Here is a 23,153-nt window from a genome sequence, read left to right as displayed (position 1 = left end):
ACCACACACCCATCCTTGATTGAGGAGGGGACACCCTTCCAGGCCTCCTCCTGCTAAACGAGGGGAAGGCCAGATCTCCAAGCCAGAGTAAGACTGGGGGCCAAGCAACTCCCTAATGTGAGACAATCACCACTGGAGCTGAAGTTCCTCTGCAGCAGAGGAAGCGAGAGCCACCAGTGACTCCTGATTCTGCATCCTCATTCAGAAGGCCACGTGAGAAAAATCCAACGCCTTGCAAAACAGGAGGACGGAAACTGTGAGTAAAGTCATTCTCTGAACTCTTAAGATTAGCGTGTCAAGATTAGAGAAGGGTTTAAACATTTAAGTTTCCTCTTGAGAGCCTAACCCCTGCACCTAGTCACTGGCTCTCTCAAGTCCTGGAGAAATTACATTCTCAGTTACTCATCTCACAATGAAGTCTGGCCAAGATAACAGATGGGCCAAGTGATTCATATTTAAACAACGATGCTGACTTTTTCTTGCTATGTGAATTCCTTCACTTCTGATCCCTTAGCAGGCCTGGTGCTTGGGGGCGGATCAAAGCACTTGGCCAGCTGCATCTGCTTGCAGGGAGCACAGCCCATCAACTTTCCTCCCGCCGGAAGTTCTGAGGAGGAGTTGCCGGGCATCTTAAGCAGGAAGTCTTGGGTTAGGGTTAGACAAGTCTCGGGTGGGCATGTAGGATGCACATGGGAAAGCAGAGTAGTAGAGAACCTCAGGAAGGAGTTTCTGAGAAGTGACCCTTTTTCTCTCGAATTTAGCATGTGATAAACCATTAGGGCATCTCAAACCACTGGGCAAAGATGGTGCCATCAGTAAGATATATTGGGACAACAGGACAGCCATCTGCAAAGAACAGAGCCAAGCTTGCAAATGGATTCACCAGTGACGTGTGAAAAGTGCAACCATAAAAGTTCTAGAAGAAAACTTGGGAGAATTCCTCTGTGATTGCAAAGTAACAAAGACATCACTAGGACTTGTAGTCCGTAAGTTGTAAAGGAAAAAAAATAATAAATCTGACTCTATGAAGACAACATCTACAGGGCAAAAAGTGTCATAATGCAACCAAAAAATAAAGACAAATGAAAAGCTATTTGCTACTCACGTCAGAGATGAAAAGTTACTTTCACCAATACATAGAGAGTATCTAGGAGCTGATATGTGAAAGATCAATAATCCGACAGAAAAATAGGCCAAGAATATGAACAGAAATCACAGAAGAGGAAATACAGACACAACTGAGCAACTCACATACACACACTGGTTAACTGAACCTTGGTAAACTCTCATGGTGGAACATTAATCAGCTGTAAAAACACATGCTCGTGCACGCTCACTCAGTTGTGTCTGACTCTTTACAACTCTTATGGACTGTAGCCCACCAGGCTCCTCTCTCCATGGGATTTCCCAGGCAAGAATACTGGAGTGGGTTGCTATTTCCTCCTCCAGGGGATCTTTCCTACCCAGGGATCAAACCCACATCTCCTGCATCAGCAGGCAGATTCTTTACCACTGAGCCACCTGGGAAACACATAAAAATGATATATGCCTATATTAGTACCTATATTATCTATCTACCTAGATAGGGAAGACTTTCAAGATAATGTGAGGAGAAAGAGGTGAGAGATAAAACTGTATAGCATGCTACCCTTTGTGTAAAAATGGCAAAAATTAGAATATATATTCATAGTGCTTCTATCTGCATGAAGCAATTCTGTAAGGATGCTCAAGACAGCAGGGGTGGGGGTAAGGAGGACAGGGCAAATAGAAAATATGTGACTGGGAGGGATGCTTCCCATTGAATGTCTTTGTTTTGAACCATGTGAATGAATTGGTTTAAAAAAAAAAAACTCCCTTGAGACCAACAGCTGGATGTATTTACTTAAACAGGAAGGAACCAACTTCAAAACAAGATAGAAACAGCTTGAGTCAGTAGTCAAGGCATTTAATTTAATTGGCAGTTTGGGAGCAAAATAGCTACCTTTTATCTTCAGTTTACTGTATGCTCAGAAGCAAGCCCGCCCTGATTTCTCACCACACTGTAATCACTGCTATAGTCATTATATTAGAGTCAGGAAGTGAACTTCTCAGCTCAAGTGTTGAGAGGAGGACTTCAAACACCTTAAATCCAACTCAATACAGAGCCTCCATAAAAAGCTTTAATTGATAACTACTTGAAAATTTCTTTCCAGAAAGTAAAATAAAGTGCAAGTCAAATTCCTTGCATTCAATACACGGAGATAACAAGACATGCCATGCTGTGCTAAGTTGCTTCAGTTGTATCCGATTCTATGTGGCCCCATGGACTGCAGCCCACCAGGTTCCTCTGTCCATGGGATTCTCCAAGCAAGAATACTGGAGTGGGCTGCCATGCTCTCCTCAAGGGGATCTTCCTGACCCCAGGATCAAACCTGCCTCTCTCCAGTCTCCTGCATTGACAGGCAGGTTCCTTACCACTAATGCCACATGGGAAGCCCAATAACAAGACGATGACACCTCAAATGCAGCTGCAAACAAAACAAACCTGAAGCCACAGGTCAGACTGAAGCATCTGAAATCACCCTAATGCAAAAATCTTTCTTCAACTAGCAATTCCACTGAGCAGCTTGGAGGTAGAGGCGCTCATTTGCTTGCAAAAAATACACCAACTCCTTAGCTCAACAAGTCTTGCTATGAGAAAGTTTTCTCATGTCAAACCCAAATATAGCTCCCTCAACACCCAGACTTTGTCCTGTTAATAAAACAGAGCCACTAGTCACCCTCCTTCCAATGAAAGTGACAGTCAGGTTCCCTCATACGAAAATGTCCAGGCCTCTCACTATCCTGTCTCCTTGTTGTGGGTACTGTCTAGTTCGCCAATATCTAACCTTAAAAAAAATTAGGTCTTCCCTGGTGGCTCAGTGGTAAAAAATCTGCCTGCAGTGCAGGAAATGTGGGTTTGATCCCTGGGTCAGGAAGATCCCCTGGAGAAGGGAACGGCAACCCACTCCAGTATTCTTGCCTGGGAAATCTCATGGACAGAGGAGCCTGGCAGGCTACAATAAATGGGGTCGCAAAGAGCGATGCTACTTAGCGACTTCATTACCACCTTAAAAATGCCATATTCTAGATGTGGCTTGGCAACATTAAATTCCCTGAATTCTGGGCACCTGTGGGTTGGGAGAGTTGCTCCCAGAAGTACCACCCATACTGTGTTTTTTGGTCACAGTTTTCTTATGCTCTCTTTGAGGATGCTGAATTCCATCAGCACCCACCACTTCTATGTACAGACACACACACACTCCACCATGTCACCAGCTGTCCACGGCCTCTGTGACTGTGAGACCAGAATGTGAAGTCCTGGGCTGAGGCTCAAGAGCCCCCGGTTCTTCCATGCTGAGAGCTCTCTTCCAAGATTGCTGTGTGACCCTAGGCAGTCACTGAGCCTCTCTGAGTCTGTATCTTCATCTATAAAACATTCTCTAATAATCCGTGAAGTTCTTTTCTTCCAACTTGTCATCTACTGGGATCTCCAGACCACCCATTTCAGGACATACTGCATCCATTTCAAGGTCAACAGTGTTTGATTTTTATGGCTCTGCCTCCATGAAAAAACTAGCAACCCCCCACCTCCACCCCAAGGAATCACTTCCTTTAAAAAGCAGGGCCCCTTGGGGAGGAAGGCAGACTCAGCAGCCTCTGGCCTTGACCCTCTGAGAGTCCACGATGGGTTGACCTTACACTTGGAACTTCCAACTGTCAGTATCTAGACAGAATGATGTCAGCTACAACCATGCAAGACAGCCGGAAGTCCAGGGTAAGGCGCTCACTCCTCACAAATGACATGTCATTTCTGGAAGAAATCTGGCTCTCATTAAAAGCCCCTTTTGCTCCTAAATCCTGGAGGTTTTTCTAGGATTAATCCAGGAATGTCACCTTGGAAAACCACTTCCTTCCTCTACCTGTATGTGACTAGTCTCTCATTCATGTAATTACAGCTTTCCAAACCAAAATGCCCTTCTTAAATTTTTACTTGATTTTTGAGTCAGTTCACATGATTCAAAAGTATAAAAGCATTTATACCAATGGGCCTCCCCCTGGACTTGTGCCCCATCTGCTCAGTTCCCACTCCCTCCCTCAATGGGAAACCACAGCTCTTTGCCTCTTACAAACACCCCCAGAGTTTCTTCATGCACATATAAACAAATATAAATACAGGCTCTTTTCATCTCCATTTTTCATAGAGAGTAACATATCATACATACCATCTGCACCTTACTTTTATACTCCATTTGTGTTGGTGTTTTTCCACATCAAAGATTTTTTCTCATTCACTTTTGACAGCAGCCCTGTGTTTCATTTATGAAGACACCACAAAGGATTTACCCCTGTGAGCGGGCCTTTGGATTGCCTGAAACCTTTTACAATTACAAACAATACTGCAATGAATAACCTTGAGTGTGAGTTATTTTGTACCTGTGGGAGTATCTATAGGATAAATTACTAAGTCAAAGGGTCCCAGCCTTTGTCATTTGGATGGACCCTGTTAAATTCTTCCATAATGAGGCTGCACATTCCCACCAGCATGAGAGCATGAGAACACCACTTTCCTACAGGCCTGCCAATGAAGCATGGGACCAAACTTTAGATTTTGGTAATCCAGTTAAATAGAAAATAGTGTATCAGTCAGAGATTTGCTATTTCATTGAATGAGGTTGGGCATCTTTTCCTATGTCAGAGGGCCATCTGTGTTTCATTTTCTGGGAACTGTCTGTGTTTATTGTCTATTTTTCTGTTGAGTTGTTCCCAAATGACAGTTTTTAGCAACAAAAGCCACAGCTAGCACAGTCTGCTGACATTTAAGACTTGCTATCTGTAACCAGGAAGAACAAGAAATGAAGATACTGGCTGGATTCACCAGGCAGGAGCTGCTCCCTTCAAGCAAACACAAAGGGTAGGAGCTGATTTGTATTAAGACCTTAGTCTTCAGAAATAGCTGTAGTTTTTATCTGCAGCATGCTTTCCATTTCACGCAGTTCTGCAGGCACAACCTCTCTTTCTAGCAGGAAGTCCAAGTGTCCATCCCCACCCCAAGGAGGAGGATAAGCATGTCACTCGGCAATGGCCAGACAAGCTCTTCCCTCTGACTCCCGTGATTGGCAAAGGGATTGTCATGTGACCTACATCTGCCCAATCAGAGCCCGCCTCAGGACTTCCGCCAGCTCCACCGGGAAGGAAGTCCGCGTTCTTTTTCTGGGGATGACTAGCACCAAGGACTGTGTAGGGCAACTCTGCTGAGTAAGGAGAACCTGCCTGGGGAGGAAGCCAAATGAGGAAAGCAAAATGGAGAGGAGGAGAAAAAGAGCGATTGAGGCCTGGGATTCCATTGTGCCTGCAACCAGGATTCATCCCCTTGGTCTTCCTGGTTCTACAAGCCAGGAAATGCACTCTTCCGCTTAAAACGGGCTTTCTGTCTCTTGCAGCCAGACACCTTAACACAAAGACAATGAGACTTGCACTCACCTTCCTGGGCTTGATGTCCAGAGCATCACAGACCGTGATGGCAAAGTGCTTGGACCTCTCAAAGCTCCCTTTCCCAACACTGTGAGAACCATCCATCAGAAACAGGACGTCCACTGCAGCCGAGCACCACATCACTAGGGGAGAGGGGGGCAGCATGAGTGACAGCCAGCTTCCCTGTGGTCTGGTCCTGAGAAGATCTTCCTCCCAGAGCAGAGTGGAGGTGGAAACAATCTTGCAGTGGGTCAAGCTCCTCTTAGTGCAGTGGGGGAGATAACACAGGAGACGATTCTGGGCCACAGGCAATGCTCCCGTGCAGTGGGGAGCATGGGCCTACCATGGGCACAACACTGATGAAAGTCTGTGTGATAATGCAAGAGGCTAATTCAACAACACTAACTAAGCCATCTGAGAGGAGGGGCCGCTGGAGCCATGGAGGGATACCCAAGAGCCTTGGATCCTGCCCTCGGGGTTCACAACCTAGCCTGGGACACAGTCAGGCACCCTGGGACATAAGGATGCATTACCCAAGAGCCCAAGTAATCACAAGCACTGACCACATCTTTTCTACAGGCTGGGTACTCTGCTTTAAATGCTTTAAATGCACTAATTTATTTAATTCTCATAACCACCTTGAGATAGATTATAATTTTTTTAATTTTTTCACAGTTATCTTGAGATGTCACTCACATACAAGTCAACATTTGAAGTATACACTTCAGTGGCTTTTTTTTTGTTGTTGCTCAGTTGCTCAATTGTGTCTTGACTCTTTGTGACCCCATGGACTGCAGCACGCCAGGCTTCCCTGTCCTTCACTGTCTCCCAGAGTTTGCTCAAACTCAAGTCCACTGAGTCAATGATGCCATCCAACAATCTCATCAATGGCTTTTGGTATATTCAAAGAGATATTCTACTATCACAGTCAATCTTAGAACATCTTTCATCTCCTCAAAAGGAAACTCTGTACCCTTTAGCTAGCAGCTTCCTAGCCCCCCCAACTCCCACCCCTAAATAGATTTACAATTTGTATTCCCATTGGCAAGATAAAGAAAGCAGGGTACAGGGCAATTCAGGGAACTTTCCTGAGGTCAAAGTACCAGGAGGTGGTGTAGCCAGGAGTCCAACCCAGGGTGTCAGAGTCTACACCCTGTCACCTCAGCATGGAGATGAGAGAGTGGGAGTCAGACAAGCACCAGTGAGAAGGTGCCACCCAGTAGCAACAAGCTAGGGGGGTTTCACCAGAGAGGGAGGGAAGGTGACTGGAGAGTCCCTGCAAGCAGGAGGGCAGGCTTGAGCATGTGGAGGGAATGCCAAGCAGAGAGAAAGAGGAAGAAATCTAGCAGCCGATGAGGCTGGCTGGGTAGACAGTGGTCATACAACAGAAGAACCTTGAAGCAAGGGCCAAGAAATTCAGCAATAGGGATCTTCCTAGGTTTTTCACCCAGGAGAGGAACTTGGTCAGGCCTCTGTTTGGGGGAAATCACTCTGGCCACAGTGTGAAAGAAGACAGGGCTGGGAAAGAAAACGTCGGAAGCCAAAAGATTTCCCTTGGGTCCGTTACATAGAGGCCGGAGTGGGAGGGTTTGGAGGGTTGAGAAACACACGGGCTTACTTTTGCTGGCGACTGAAATCTTCCCAATAGTCTCCTTGCTCACATGGACTTCCTGAAGAAGGAGGGATGGGGGCACTGGAAGAGAAAACATAAGCACACTTTACAAGGCAGGAAGAGGAGGAGTCTTCATCTCCACGTTGTGTGACCAGAATGAACAGGTAACAGTAGAGAACACAGGGACGTGGAAGAGTTTAATGATACTGTATCTTAAAAATTACCAGGTGGATAACACAAATAATGCCCTCTCCAATTACTCCAACTTTACCAGGCACCTTTGCATTTAACTTTGGGTATTTTGAAGAGAAAAATTAAAAATAGCTACCCAGGGGATATAGAGAGCCTTGATTCTGATGAGTTTTGCCCCTGGTTAGGCATAAGAACCGGGTGCCCCTCTGGGGTGCAGCATCTTGAAATAAAAATTAACCTTGAACATGAACAGGCAATTCACAGAAAGAAGGGAATTCCTAGAAAAGCACAGGGAAAATTTTCAAATAGCTGACAAAATGCTGTAACTCAAACCATGGGGTACCCTTTTAAATGTGAAATTTAGATGATCAAGGTTTAAATTTAAATGTAACTGGAAAGATTAAATCAGGACAATCTTTTCCAATAGTGGCACAGTAAACTGGCACAACCTTTTTGGAAAACAATTTAGCCAAATGAATTAGGAGTCATAAAAGGGGTTAGGCTACATAGCATCAACCTGGGAATTGATCCAAAGGAAAAACAATTTTAGGGAAGCGAAAATGTGCTACCAAGACATCTCCTTCAAAGTTATTTGTTTCAGAGGAATGAAAGTGATGACAAATACCCATAGAGATAGGACTCAGAGTAACACTGATACAATCATTCAATGCAATGAACATGAACAAAGGCTAAAAAGTTTTGGGTAGGAAGCTTGTGGATACACCTTTTTCTTCTATGTGATACCTAGTAAAATTGTAGTAGTGGCATGTGAGCAGTCAATAATAATTTACAAAATAAACTGAGGGCAGGTAACATGCCAGGTGCTGAACAGCAAGCCAACCACAATGAAAGTTCTGAAGACAATGAGCTGCCACTTGGAGGGGTTATTTGAAAAGTTAAACATGCACGCCCACTGTCAGACAAAGCAGACATGCAGATGCTTATATATGTCCACGTCCTGTAGATAAGCACATAAGGCACAAAGTGAGGGTGTGCAGAACCTAGGAGCAGGCCAGGCCAGGCCAGGGGCAGATGAAGGAATATGAGGTGGTGGGGGAGGCTGCTGGGGAAAGAGGTAAAGGTGATGGAATCAGGCTGGGAAGGAGGTAGGGGTGTGGTAGGAATCACATAACACAGGGAAGTTGGGCTCAGGGGGATTTGCCACTGCCAGGACGGTGACGAGGAAGAGGACACCAAAAGATGAGGTCAGGTTCCAGGGGGAGGGGTACCTCTAGTTGGCGGTACCCGCTGGAGTTCATTAGTCAACCACCCCCATGGCTGGTCCCAGTTCCACCTTCTGTGGCTCCTCTCTACTCACTGGTCCCCAAATAACAGGCTGAACCAGTGTCTACTTCCACCCCAACCCTATCTTTTGAGTTTCTGCTCACCTTAAATGCCCTCCCCTCAATCTCTACTAGAGGAGACGGTTCTAGGGCAAGATGCTGAACCAGCATTAGCTCCATAGTCAAAAACTGTCAGACAAATACATGTCTGTCATGAGATCTAAGAGAGCCCACCACTGCCATTTTCCCAGAGCCAGAAACAAGACATAAACTACAACACAGACAGTAGACTGAGTTAAAGAGAAAAATCCTCCACTTCCCTAAAACTTGGCAGATGTTGGGACAGAGGCGATACTTCCCCCTAAAATCCCAAAATAAAAGAACTCAAAAATCACTCAGTAATTCAGCAGACTGGTCTCCCAGAAAACAGAGGCTTTCTACATCACTGTGTTCAGACATCCTCAAGATCTTGCCAACTTGGGGGACCCTGCTACAGCCCACCCTACACGGAGGTGCTGCTCCCATGAGCCCTGTGCCCCCCGAAGTTCCCCGGGGGCAGAAACACCTTCACCTATCTCCACAGAGCCCAGCCCAGCCTTCTGCACACAGTTTGGCCAAATGAATTAAAAACACTCACCTCCTTTGACCCTGAAGTCAAAGCAGGAAAGCACCAAGCTCTCCTGAATGAGCCCATGAATCACTGACAAAAGGTCCAGGAGTTGAGGAATCCTTAAAGTGAAAGTGTCAGTAGCTCAGTCATGTCCGACTCTTTATGACCCCACGGACTGTAGCCCGCCAGGCTCCTCTGTCCATGGAATTCTCCAGGCAAGAATACTGGACTGAGTTGCCATTGTCTTCTCCAGGGGATCTTCCCAACCCAGGGATTGAACCAGGGTCTCCCGCGTTGCAGGCAGATTCTTTACTGTCTGGGCCACCACGGAGGTCCCTGAGGAATCCCTAAGTTCTTTTTAAATGTTTTACTGGCACATTCTCCAGCTGGAGACTGACCAGTCACCACCCCTGGATGGGAGATGGGAGGAGGAGCTCCGTGACCAGGGACCACTCACTACGGATGTGACTCAGCTTACATAGCCGTATCCTGTGCTCAGCAGTCCTGGCAGGTGCCAGGCTTCAGGTGAGACCTCCTTCCAGCGGGCAGGTACCCAGTGGCATCCCATGGTGCCCCGTGAAGCTACCTCAGGACTTTGCAGACGTCCCCCCTGGAACAGAGAGTCAGTGAACATGTGACTACGGCTTCCTCTCCCAACCAAGTCAGCCTTCACCTCTGAGGACTGCCTTCCTGGACAGGGTGCGGAGACCCAGGTTTGGGTTTTCATCCCAGTCCTGCTCCTGAAAGCTGTGCAGCTTCAGGCAAATCACTTAGCCTCTCTGAGCCTTCCCTGTCTCTTCAGTACAACCGAGGGCTGTCAGATCCAGTGCTTTGTAAGCTGTACAGGCTACAGAGGGTGAGCTTCCGAAGTGAGTTAAAACAGAAGCTTTACTGTGCCTGGGCCCCCAGGGACCTCATGTCGCCAAACATGTCTCATTTCATCCCAGTCCCTTGGCCATGAAGTTCCTGTGTGACACTGATCACACACATGGCTTCAAGGGAGGGGATGGGCGAACTGAACAACCATGCCCTTCTTCCAGCCTCTATCTCCCTGAGGTTCCAGAAAACAAGCAGATGGTGACAGTAGCCAATGAATAGTGAGGATACCCCTACTCACAGAAAACAGACCAGGGAGGAGCTGCAAGAGAGCCTCCGAGACTGCCTGGGCGAGCCTCAGGCAGCCAGCCACCCCGCCCGCTCATTCTTACTCATCAGCCAACCCACAAAACACACCTATTCCTTTCTACCGCCTCGTATTTCAAAGAGTCTAGAATGTGGGAGGGCCAACGTGGGAAGAAAATAGAAAACCGACTTGCTCCATTATCCATTCACTAATCTACTTCTTGAGCACAGATTATGTGCCAAGGCCAATGCTAGGTGCCAAGACCACACAGCCTGTGTCCAGCGGAGAAGACAAACGCTCATTTTTAAAAATTCACACAGAAATAAACGCATATCTGTATTAATGCAACACAACAGAGAGACCCCACGGGACACGGGGTTTTAGTACGGGGATCTGACCTGACCTGGGGATCCAGGAGGAGCTGGGCTGGGTGCTGGAGGATGAGTAGGAGTTCAGCAGGGCAGAGGTGCTGGGTGAGTCCGTGATACAGGCAGACCGGCCACCGTAACTGAGAACCCCAGGGTGGGAGGGAGCAAGGGTGCTGGGCTGGCCTGGAAGGAGAGTGGGCTGCAGCAAAGAGAAGGAAGGAGGGGGCTCCAGAGGGGACACCACAAGGTCAGATCAGGCAGGCCCTCTTAAGAGCAATGGAATATCACTTAAACATTTCAGGTAGGCAGTGGGAATGGAGAGGGGTCCAGATATGACCAGATTTGTATTTTGAAATGTGTGAAGAACAGGATGGAGGGGCACCGGGTGAATCCAGGGAGATGAGTCAGGAGGCTCCTCCAGTGGTCCAAGCACCAGAAGATGGGGCTTAGACTAGGCAGGTGGCCAGGAGTGGAGAAACATGTATGCACTCAAGAGGCCTTTAGAAGTCAAAACCCACCAGATGTGAGGTGCATCAAACCCCTCAACACCTCACCCACCTCTCCCCACACCGAGAACACTCACCTCCAGCAAACAGGACAATGCAGATGGCTTCCAGCAACAGGAAAGAGGGCATGTTGATATGACTAGAGGGTCAGGACAAGGAAAATTAAAAAAAAAAAGGATCAGCAATGAGTTCTGTCAGCTCTCCCAAGTCATACCCCCAAATAAGATGACAAGGACTCAGCCTTTCCCGGGGCACAGATACGACCCTAGAGACTGCTGCTCTCATGATAACTACAGTAGTTTGGAGAACACTCAGATCCCAAAAAGCCATGGAAGACTTTACTCCAATGACTGATTTTAAAGGACAGCCTTAACATCTTCCCCTTCCCTGGTAGCTCAGTCGGTAAAGAATCTGCCTGCAGTGCAGGAGACCCAGGCTCAATCCCTGGGTCAGGAAGATCTCCTGGAGAAAAGAATGGCAATCCACTCCAGTATTCTTGCCAGGAGAATTCCATGGACAGAGAAAACTCACTTCAACCTGACACTCTCGAAAGTCAACCTGACATCCTCAATGAGGGCCATGCTCCTGCACCTAAGAACATGGATAGGGACTTCCCTGGTGGTCCAGTGGTTAAGAATCCGCCTGCCAATGCAGGGGACAAGGATTCCATCCCTGGTTCATGAAGATTCCACATGCCTCGGGGTAACTAAGCCACAACTACTGAGCCCATGTGCTGCAACTACTGAACCCCACGCAGCCTCGAGCCTGTCTCCAAAACAAGAGGAGCCACAGCAGTGAAGAACAGCCCCTGCTCCCTGCAACTAGAGAAAGCCCACATAAAGCAACAAAGATCCATCAAAGCCAAATATATATATATACACACACATATATACACACACACACACACATACACAAACATGCATAGCAAGGCAGAGGGCCCAAGATTCCATTCATGGATCTTGGCCCTTGGGACCGCCCCTTCCCCACCTCCATTAGGGACACCACTTCTCCAAAACACCAGGTAGGGGTCTCCTGGTCATCTTCGGTGACTCAGCCACGTGCCTCTAACTTAATCTGCGCTGAAATGAATGTGTTACTTGTCTGATGCACCCCAACCACCTCTGTCCGGGCACTGAAAACACACCTGGCTGACGCAAGAACAACACAGCTGGATTCTGAATTCAGAGGATTTGCCAACCAGGCTGAGAGCAAGGGGGCTGATGTTTAAGGGCTGCCTTGAACATCGAAGTCACCCAGGAAATGCAGATTCTTGTGATTTGCAGAAAAGTTAAAAATGACCCAGCTGGTGTGCGTGAAGACCTCACTGGAACTGCAGGAAATATGAATAAGTGGGGCGGTGGGGTGGGGAGGGTGGTGCTTTCTTGAACAGTGCTGACCACGCCTCCCACACCCCGGGGGCCTGCACTCCTACCCTCAGGGGGCACGCTGTGGTATCAAACTGAGGAGGAGACTCAGTGAATAAGTGCACACACCCCAGGAGTGAACGGGAAGGCGTCCCTGAGGCTCAGAAGGGAGGAGTCCCGAGTCTCCAGGTCCCCGTCGAACGGGCTTTCCTCTAACCATGCTACTCCTAGAGCCGAGGTCAGCTCGAGGTCCATGGGCCACGTCCCTGAACTCCATGCACCCTGAGCTGGTACACCGTGACTCAGGAGCTATCTCTGCCCCCAGTGGCAGAGCGTGTGCAACCTGGATCCACAGGTCCCACGTCTCATCTGATGCTCTGTGACCCTGAAAGTGGCCACAGTTCCTCACCTGAAAATGAGGAGGGTGGACCAGAGGCTGCTAAGATGTCTTCTGGTTTAAAAAAAAAAAAAAAAAACAGAAAATCCCCTCTTGATCTCCTCTCCCCCATGGACCTATGACGGTCAGACCTTACTCCACTGTTTATTCAGCTCTCTGGATTTCAAAACTTTTCTGAAGTATACTAAATGGAATTGCCTAACCAGCTGAGAGTCTCTGTGCTTCAAGTAACTGAGAGGCTTCCCAGCCTCACCTCATCTAAGTGAGAACCGGAGATGAGGTACCACAGGAGGGAGGAGGGCGGGAGCTTCCCAGGCATGGTCGGGAGAGAGGTGGCCGGAGAGGATGCTGACCAGTGGGGGCGCGGACATGCCTCTTGTTCTCTTTCCTCTTACTCCACACAACAGCCGCAGGACAAGTCCATACCTGCCGCCTGGGAGCCAGGCAGGGGTGAGGCCTGGGCACAAGGGCCAGCTCGGAGGAGGAGGAAAGGGTATGCCTGTGCCATCCAGTCCTGAGGCTCAAGATTTTCTGGGATCACAGCTTCTGACCATGGGCACATGCAGGACTCTGAGGCTCAGGCCTGTTGATTTTTTTTTTTTTTAAACAAAACTAGGATTCTAGCGGCCTCCCGGGAGGACAAGGCTAAAGGGCGCACAGAAGCTTCCTGCTGCAGGGCATGGTGTTGGTGAACATGGGCCCCTCCCAGTACTGGGGACAAACCTCGGCAGATCCATCTGGCTCCACCACGCGCCTCTGCTTGCCCAGGCGAATGTTTTTCCAGAGCCTCCCAAGGTTCTGCTCATTAAAACAAAATTTGGTTCGCAATCTGGAAATCAGTATAGGAAACCAACTGCCTCCTTGTGAGTGCCAGGTTCAGGTGGTGCTGACCCTGAGACCTCAGCAGCACCTCCCGCACTGACCCCCGTGCCCCGACCCCCACCGCAATCCCCATGGCCACACAGCCCACGCTGAACCTGCCTGCTGAGTGGCAAATGGCTCAGGGACTAGGGACTGTGTCTCAGTCTCTGCATGTGCCTGGCTCGTAGTAGGTGAGACACGTGCTTGCTGGAAATCAGCATCATAATGCTTCAGGCAGGGGGGCTAGAGGGATACTTCCTGATGAATCTGTGCTCAGCGCACTCACGGTATCCTTTTTTATACCAAGATAAATGAATGTAATGTTGTTTCAATGATGATACAGAATAGTACTCTATCTATTCCCACCCAATCATCTCAAATATTCAGCTCAATCCCCCCTCCTCACACAGCCAACACTTTTTTTCAATACCAATTCAACATTCTAAATACAACCCAACGTCTAAGACTTGAAAGGATGAATTACACAGTAAAAAAAAAAAAAAAAAAAAAAAACCAGCTGCTCCCATCTAGTGAGCGTTCTTTACTCACTAAAGCACCCAGTACCAGGCTCTGTGGGCTCCCCTGGTGACTCAGACGGTAAAGCATCTGCCTGCAATGCAGGAGACCTGGGTTTGATCCCTGGTTCAGGAAGATCCCCTGGAGAAGGGAATGGCTATCCATTCCAGTATTCTTGCCTAGAGAATTCCATGGACAGAGGAACTTAGTGGGCTACAATCCATGGGGTCACAACGAGTTGGCCATGACAGAGATTAACACACACCAGGCTCCATACTTACGTATCTTCTCTCTCCTAATGCTCACAGCAAGCCCCCATTTGACAGATGGGAAAGCTGAGACAGGGAGAAGCCAAGTATTCTGCCCCAGGTGAGACAGTTAATAAGTGGATCCTACTCCTTCTGGCCTCCCTGTGTGCTGTTCCACTGTCACCTTCCTGATTATGGGAGATCAGGACAGAGGAACAGAGCCTAATTAAAAACCTGCCACCCTGAATCTCACCTGTTGGCAGCCTTCCATCAGCTGCCAGCAACTCCCACTCCCGAGCACATAACTTGAGTAGATTTTGAGAACTTTCTGCAGTCTTGTACTAAGCAGACGGGGGTGGTCTGCAACCCAGGGGCAGAAACAGAACCTCCACTCCCAGGTACACCTTGTCAAACCTCTTCCATTACAAAACACCTGGCTCATCACATTTGCTCCTTTCTATTCCATTACTCATGCTAATCTCACATGTCATTCCTTGCTTCTGGGGTTCTTACACATGGACCTGGATCCCTCCCCGACTCCCTAGTCTTCTTATCTGATTGTTATTTTCAAATCCTGATTCCTTGCAGCAACAGCAGCACATGGAACAGCAGATGTGTGAGGTTTGCTGCAAGGCACCGTAAAACATCACACTCTGTGCTGCCTGGAGATTGCATTTCCCAAGAGACAGAAAGAAAGCAAAGGCCAAACAAGGCTACTTTTGAAAAAGAAGGGCCAGACCGAGCAATAGCTAAAGGCAGTTTTGCAGGACAATGCCCACCTTCTCCTCTAAGATCGGAAGTGAAACAAGGGCAGGGTGAAAAAGGAGAGCACTTCTACCTCCTTACAAAATGCAATTCCAACCTCAAATATTAGATTAGCCCTTGGCAGTCTCCTCTCCATCAGCAGAATGGAAATCTGAACCCTTTACAAAAACAGTCCACACCAGAAAAGAAAGACTTTCAAATTGGAGGTAAGTCAGCCAGGAAGCCTGTGGTCTTTTGCTGTAACAAACATCTTCCTTGTTCACTTGGCAAAATATCTGGCTTAGACCCAGACAGTCAGGGGAAGTGGTTGACACATTTCTAGTCCGATAAGGCATGAAGAGCATTTTACAAGTTGTTCTGGGCACTCTATGCTTTCTCTAATAAAATCACAAATTTTCAGAACCCAACAGTCTGGCAACCAGAAATCAGCCACAAGGGACAAACTGTGCCCTTTGGGTCCCTGGATGGCTGGGGAGAAGAGGCAGGTTGGGCATAAACCACAGGCTTCCCACACACTGTACCTGCCAAGAGGTTTTGATGCTTGTTTTGATAGTATTTGAAAATCCTTTATTGAAACTGTCAGTATGTGTATTAGTCACTCAGTTGTGTCCAACTCTTTGAGACCCCACAGACTGTAGCCCGCCAGGCTCTTCTGTTCATGGAATTCTCCAGACAAGAATACTGGAGTGGGTAGCCATTCCTTTCTGCAGGGAATCTTCCTGACTCAGGGATTGAATGGGTCTCCTGTACCGCAGGCAGATTCTTTACCATCTGAGCCACCAAATTCACTGTCATAGGATTCTGGAAAGTGCATCCACAGGACTGGAACTCCAAAGATGGAATTCCTGACTAGCTCTGCTTCTAACCAGGTGAGTAACTCTGCAAACACCAACTTCCCACCTCAATCGTCTGTTTCATAACTGACAGTGTTGTAAAGATCCAGTGAAATAGTGTGAAAGTCCCCCATAATGGTAAAAGACTTTTTAAACATGGTGTTAAAAGATTATCACTGCATTTCACATAGCAACGTCATATAACTACGTTCATATACCCTATAGGGTAGACACGATCAATTCCACTTTCACACTTGTGAAAATGGTCTTGGAGAAGTTGGGGCCCAAGGTCAAAGAGCTGGTAAATTACAAGTTTGGCATCAGGCCCAGTTCTTCAGATGTGGGCAGCCCAGACGTGACAAGAAGCACGCAGCACACATTTGGTGTCCAAAGGGCACCAATCTGACGTCAGGAGACCTGAGCACCAACCTCCCAAGTACATTCTTTCACTTTAGCCACTCAATTTTCTTCTTTCAAAAATGGGGGTTACATTACACACCCTATTTAACTGGAAAGGTTATTGCCAGGATCCCATGAGCCAACAGTGCCAAAGTCCTCTGGGCAGAGAGGTGCCCAAGTGGAGATCAGGAAATCTAGTTAAGAGAAGGGACCCAGGATCAGGAAGGGAAGTGAGGAATTGAAGGATCACAATCAGGGAACCCCAGCAGGTGGTTTTGTGGTGGAATAGTAAGCAGCTGGAGCTGTTTAGAAGATGAAAGGGTGAACTAAAAGAAGGGCCTTTGAGTGTGTTCAGCTGTTTGGGGTTGATGGCTTGGGATACTGAAGCAGGGGTATCTCGCATGGCCTACACCCTCTCTTATGCAGGGCCCGCAAGAGGCCTCCAATAGCTTTGTAGATGATGTGAGGGGTTTATCGCATTTTAAAAAACACCCTTGTGGGATAAAATTAAAAATTAGCAATTCTGTTACAGTCCTCTCAATTAAAACTGTTCTTTTTTTTTTCTTATTGCTCAAAGTGTGGGAATCACTGTTTTAACACACTCACGGTATTGACCCTTCCACTGATACAATGATGTGAAATTTAACTTATTCAATAACAACTATTAAGCATGTGCCCTGCACCCAGCACTCTCCCAGGTGTTGGGGATGTGGTGGAAAAAACTCTGTAAGATGCACACCTGGTGGGCACATTCTTAACAAAGGGCTTTTACATTTGCACCAATGGTTTATCCTCAGTGTCATCACTTGCCAATTAGTGACTGTGCTCATTACAGGCCCAGGAGACAGGGTTCCTGGCAGGCTCTCCCGTTCTCCCTCGGGCAGTCTTCCAAACTTTCTAGGTCTCAGTTTCCTCATCTGTAAAAACATAGGCATCTGACTATAATTCATTTCAAGAGCCTGAGCCTAGTGAGGAGGAAGGGAAACAGCTACTCTAAGCTCTGGGTGGTGGACCAAAAAACCGGATTTAAAGAAAAATGTCATGGATGGTTTTCAAAGAGACAGATATGATGAAGGAAGGATGGAATCCCTGTGGACCTCTGGGATTTGCTTCGGGATCCAGACTGGGAAATTCCTAATACATCAAGAGATGGCTCTGAGCTGGATTTCTACAAAGAAGAGTAAGGGCCGTATCCCACACAAAGAACAATCTAGTAAAGCTTTGTATCCCATCAATCTAAGGAAGAGAATGGCTACAAGCTACTGAAAGCCAACAGCATTTGCAAATTAACTCCCATGGCCTTTGCCAGCTGCAGCGCTGAATTTTCGGTTTCCTTCTCTTTTCTGACTCCTCTCAATAACTGCACATTTCTTAATATAATGTCACAGAGAAAACAAAATAGACCTTGAATTTTTAGACTTTAATTTATAAAACACTTAAGAGGTTCTAGAGGGGTTGTTTTTAAAGGACCGTCTAAATTGAAAATTGTACACATTTTATTTAATTCCAAGATACTAAACACACTTCATAGCGTCCCCATGGAAAAGCCCTTCTCGGCAGGACAGCCACGGGTTCCACAGTGGAAGGGAAGCAAGGTGCCCTCCTCTCCTCTGCCTGAGTGTCCACCAAATTTTTAAATCCATGCCCCCTGGCAAGCTTTTAAGGTGCAATTCTGAGACCCTGGGGTCTGACCTGGAGAAGTGCAGGAAGCCGGGCTGGACCAGCTGGCCAGAGGGGTTGGTTGGGGGGCTTGGTGTCCAAGCAGGTGAATCACCATGGAGAATAAATCCCTTAGACTTCCCAAAGGCCAAGGGCGAGTTTCTCGGGGCCACGGGCCCCCTCAGGCTCTGCATGCAGAGACCTCGCTGGGGGCACTGGGCTGCTTGGAAAAACCACGCAACAGTGACTGTAACATCTGCATCTGTTCTGTAAAATGAGAGGAGGTGCGGGGGGAAGGAGGGATCGGCATGTCCCCAAAGCCTTTATTCAAAAGGCGAGCCAGGTTAGGGGTTCCACGACTCTGCTAGGCCGGCCAGGTGTAATACGAGGTTCCCTCCTCCACTCACAGTCACCGAACGCCCGTCCCCTTTACCTGTGGTCCGAGCCGCTCCGCTTGGCGTTCCCGGGGGACCCGCCGGAGGGGCTGCTGCCGGGCCCTCAGCGCGCTGGCTCCCAAGACCCCCGCCGGCTCGCCCCGGGACAGAAGGAGGGGTGCCCCGAGGAGGGGCGCGCCAGGTGCTTTCTGCCCGGGACGCCGACTTCCCGGAGAGCCGTGCAGGCCCCGCCGCCGTGCTCCGGTGGAGTGCAGACAATGACGAACCGAACCCGCCGCGCCGACGCCGCATCCAAGCGGGACGCACCGTCTCTGCACGCGGGGCAGGGGCGCCCGGGGGCGGGGCGTCTCCTCCGGTGCGAGCGCCGGGAAGGAAGGGGGTTCCAGCTACGAGGAAACCACGCCGGCTGGACTCACGGCTCGGAGCGCGCGGCGGGATCCGGCCCGGGCCAGGGGGCGCTGCTAAGCCCGGGGAGGGCGCACGGGCGGGAGCCACGTGGGACACCTGTGTTCCGTACCGAGGGAAGGCGGGGGGCGCGGCGCCGGCCGACCCCGCTAGGGCCGCTCTCCCGAGCGCGGTGCATCGCGTTACTGGAAAGCCAGCCCGCAGCCGCCCCTCGCGTTTTTAAGCAACGCGTTGGCCAAGGTCGGGAGACAAACAAAGGTACTTACTTCTGCTCTGGTCTCCCAGCCCCCGAGCGGTGCTGCAGGGAGCGCTGTGCCATCCGCCTTGGACTCCGCAGGATTTTATTGCTTCGACCCTTGCGAAAATGTTGACTTTGGCAACGTTTCTGTTTGTCATGGCAGTTGCCCTTTGTTTACCTGTTACTGCCGTTGGACGATAATAATTGGGGCTTTTGGCTAGCATCCTCATTGAAATCTGGAAGGTGGCTTGATTTTTTTTTTAATCAAATACCATAAAGCAAAAGTAGCTCAGTCTGGCACAACACCTTGTGCATAGTAAGCACTTAAAAACAAAAGTCTCTTATTGCATATAGTTTCCATACTTCATCAAAAAAAAGTGTCATTGCATAACGTGTGCTCGTCACAAAAGAAAAAAAAAGAAAATGAGGTTAAGCAAACCACACCTACTCCACCACCCAGAGATAATCCTGTTAACATTATGGTGTTTCTTCTTCCAGCATGAGTCTACTCAAAATTTTATCGTTAGCTCGTTCCATGCATGGGCTTCTCTGGTGGCTCAGTGGTAAAGAACCTGCCAGCCAATGCAGGAGAAGAGACTGGGGTTCGATTCCTGGGTCAGGAAGATCCCCTGGCAAAGGAAATGGGAACCCACATCACCATTCTTGCCTGGGAAATCCCATGGACAGAGGAGCCTGGCAGGCTACTGTCCTTGAGGTCACAAGAGTCCAACATGACTTCATGACTAAATAGCAGCAGCATTCCATGTATAGTGTATCATAGCCAGATTTTCTTTGTCCCTTTTTGACATCTTTCTGTGGCTTTTATCCACTTTTAACGTTCTAGTGGGCGTAACCTATCAACTTTTAATTTTAACCTTTAGATATTTGTGTTTAACCCAGTAACTCCCTGGAGTAAACTGCGAGAATTATATACAATTTTTATTGTATGATATATATATATATATATATAGTATATATATATACATACACACAGAAGCTACATTTTAATTTTGGATGTCCTGACAGCTTTATATGTGTGGTTGGAAGTATTTCACATTTTCATTCCATGATTAAGAAGTAAAAAAGCTGAAACTATAAATACTGGTGGAGACACCAAAAAAGAGCAGGACCCTATGGTCCTAGGGGACTATGACCTCAGCCAGTCTTTTGTAAGAAAACTTCAGCCAAAGAATAAATTTAATCAGAGAAGTGAGACAAGGCAGAAACAAAGGAAAATAGTCAAACAAGATTTGATCATTAAGCATAATCAAGGATTTTTAGTTCCTTTTCAAGGGTTATAGATAATATTCTGAGCCATATCCTCTGAACTATCTTATAGAGACTAAAATCCACACCAGGTGGAAGAAGTTAACCACATGAAGACATGCAGCCACGACTTAAGCTGCTACAATTCTGAGAGCTAGCCTTAAAGCAATGGAAACAAACCGACCCTGGCACTAAAGACTAATTATACTTAAATCAAGATGACACTGATCAAACCACCACATGATCAATTTCAAAATGACTGTCAGAGCTGCTTCTGCATGTAGTCTCTTCCCTTTACCTTGTGGGGGAAATCAGCCTTTGGACAGGAGTCTGCCCTCCTCTCAGGTTGTCAGCACTGAAAATAAAGCAAATTTCTTTTCCAGCAACTTTGCCTCTTTATTGGCTTCAGAGTGGCGCGCAGCTGGATCCCCACTTTGGGTAACAGTATTAGTTGCTTCAAACTCCTTCAATCAAAGTTTAATCACCTGTACCTTTCCACCAGGTATGTGTGGGAAGGAGGCAGAAAAGCCAGCGGCCCAAGCTATGGAGGGTGCTGAGTGGTTGACTAGCAGGGGTAGAAGCTTTTAATACAGAGAGAAGCTGGGTAACTACTTTTGTCATCCAGAGCAGTCCCTGCTTTGTGAAGCTTTGTGGAAATTTAAAAAATAGTCACCATGAAAGATCTTCATCCCAAAGGGCTTGCGAGCCCCTTGTTTCCAAGGGCTTGGCAGATTCATCTTTGTGGGACCAGTGCCCGGAAATTATACATAGTGAAATTTGCTCAGTCATGTCCGACTCTTTGTGACCTCATGGGCTATACAGTCCATGGAATTCTCCAGGCCGGAATATTGGAGTGGGTACCCTTTCCCTTCTATAGGGAATCTTCCCGACCCAGGGAACGAACCCAGGTCTCCCACATTGCAGGCGGATTCTTTACCAGGTGAGCCACCAGGGAAGCCCAAGAAAGCAAAATGTGAATTAATTTGTGATCTGCCCGTGGGGCATGTCTCAGCTGTAAACACACAAGGCATGAAGACAACTTTGACTTCCACGAAGAGATAAAGGCAGACTTCAGCTCTCAGCAATGTGCAGAGGGAGATGTCCCTTTAGAGATGAGGAGGTATGGGATTCCCCATCCAGCTCTCTTCCCTACTGGCTTTCTGATAGAGATAAGACGCTTAATTTTTAAGTGTTAAGGTTCCTGGACTACAAAATTAAAAGTTGATGGGCATGGTAGTTCCCAGACTTACAGAAGCCCAATTCAAATTCTTTGCATGCCATCCCCCAAATGATGAAGCAGGGTGAAGCACATATTTAAAAACCCCGAGGAGGATTCATAACAGAGCCACAAAACTTGTATCTTTTCCAGAACTCTCTTGTTAAAAAATAAAAGAATAGGAAACAATGCATATTAAATGGCAAGGAAACCATCTCAGAGGAGACGAAAGGCTTGGTTCTCAAGTAGTCCATAGGCAACAAATTAAGCCGAAGCAAAAACTGTGGAGCTCATGGCAGCAACAGCAAACAAAGGTGTGGCCAGGAGGCATAAGGAACAGAAATACTGCCATCTCACAGCTGAAGACCCTTAGGTTTGGGGCAGGCACCAGCTGTTGTTCTTAGGGCGAAAGTGTCTCAAGTCCTTAAGACAGTGAGAAAAATTATGCAGGAGGTATAGCTGGATTTGCTTTTAGAAAATGTGATACCTTCTGGCTGCAACAAGTAAGCACGGTATGTCTACAAAGGCAAAAGCTTGGGTAACATTTAGTCATTCAGTCTACATCCAGGACCACAGAAGCACTAAGTCAATGCCATGAAATTAAAAGATGTGTGCTACTTGGAAGAAAAGCAGCGACCAACCTAGGCAGCATATTAAAAAGCAGAGAAATTACTTTGCCAACAAAGGTCCATCTAGTCAAAGTTATGGCTTTTCCAGTAGTCAAGTATGGATGTGAGAGTTGGACTATAAAGAAAGCTGAGCACTGAAGATGCTTTTGAACTGTGGTGTTGGAGAGGACTCTTCAGAGTCCCTTGGACTGCAAGATCAAACCAGTTAATCCTATAGGAAATCAGTCCTAAACATTCACTGGAAGGACTGATGCTGAAGCTCCAATACTTTGGCCACGTGATGTGAACAACTGACTCCTTGGAAAACGCCCTGATGCTAGGAAAGATTGAAGGCAGGAGGAGAAGGGGATGACAGAGGGTGAGATGGTTGGATGGCATCACCGACTTCATGGACAGGAGTTTGAGCAAGCTCCGGGAGTGGGTGATGGACAGGGAAGCCTGGCGTGCTGCAGTCCTTGGGGTTGCAAAGAGTCGGACACAAATGATTGAACTGAATGCTTCCAAATTCTGTATCTTTAGTTTTCACATACATGTGCATGCCCTAATGTAAGTATTCATTGAATGCATTTTCAGAGGACTCTGGGTACACCCTTGGAGGTAGTGAAGTAGGCCCTGCCTAACCTATAATCAACCTCACAGACCATCCCATTTCCTCAGTTCAGTTCAGTCAGTAGCTCAGTCATGTCTGACTCTTTGCCAACCCTTGGACTGCAGTATGCCAGACTTCCCTGTCCATCACCATCTCCTGGAGCTTGCTCAAACTCATGTCCATCAA

General features: G+C 47.7%; 1 protein-coding gene across 16 annotated transcripts in view; it reads right to left on the bottom strand.

Moving 5' to 3' along the window:
* VWA2 (von Willebrand factor A domain containing 2) overlaps positions 1–19,907 on the bottom strand; it is a 49,767-nt gene extending 29,860 nt beyond the window's left edge. For 2 of the 16 annotated variants that reach the window (XM_070470234.1, XM_070470225.1), the window contains exons 1-4: positions 18,263–18,599; positions 11,265–11,326; positions 7,112–7,186; positions 5,503–5,636 (exon numbers count right to left, since the gene is read on the bottom strand). In XM_070470234.1, coding sequence (XP_070326335.1) covers positions 5,503–5,636; positions 7,112–7,186; positions 11,265–11,326; positions 18,263–18,423 — 432 coding nt within the window. In that variant the 5' untranslated portion in view covers positions 18,424–18,599. The other 14 variants (XM_070470230.1, XM_070470227.1, XM_070470229.1 and 11 more) reach the window with 14 other exon arrangements.
* Positions 19,908–23,153: the final 3,246 nt, after the last annotated feature.

The sequence above is a fragment of the Odocoileus virginianus genome, chromosome 7, assembly GCF_023699985.2.
Source record: "Odocoileus virginianus isolate 20LAN1187 ecotype Illinois chromosome 7, Ovbor_1.2, whole genome shotgun sequence".
Lineage (NCBI taxonomy): Eukaryota > Metazoa > Chordata > Mammalia > Artiodactyla > Cervidae > Odocoileus > Odocoileus virginianus.
Note: the sequence above shows the minus strand (reverse complement) of the source record. Positions and strands in the feature narration are given on the sequence as shown.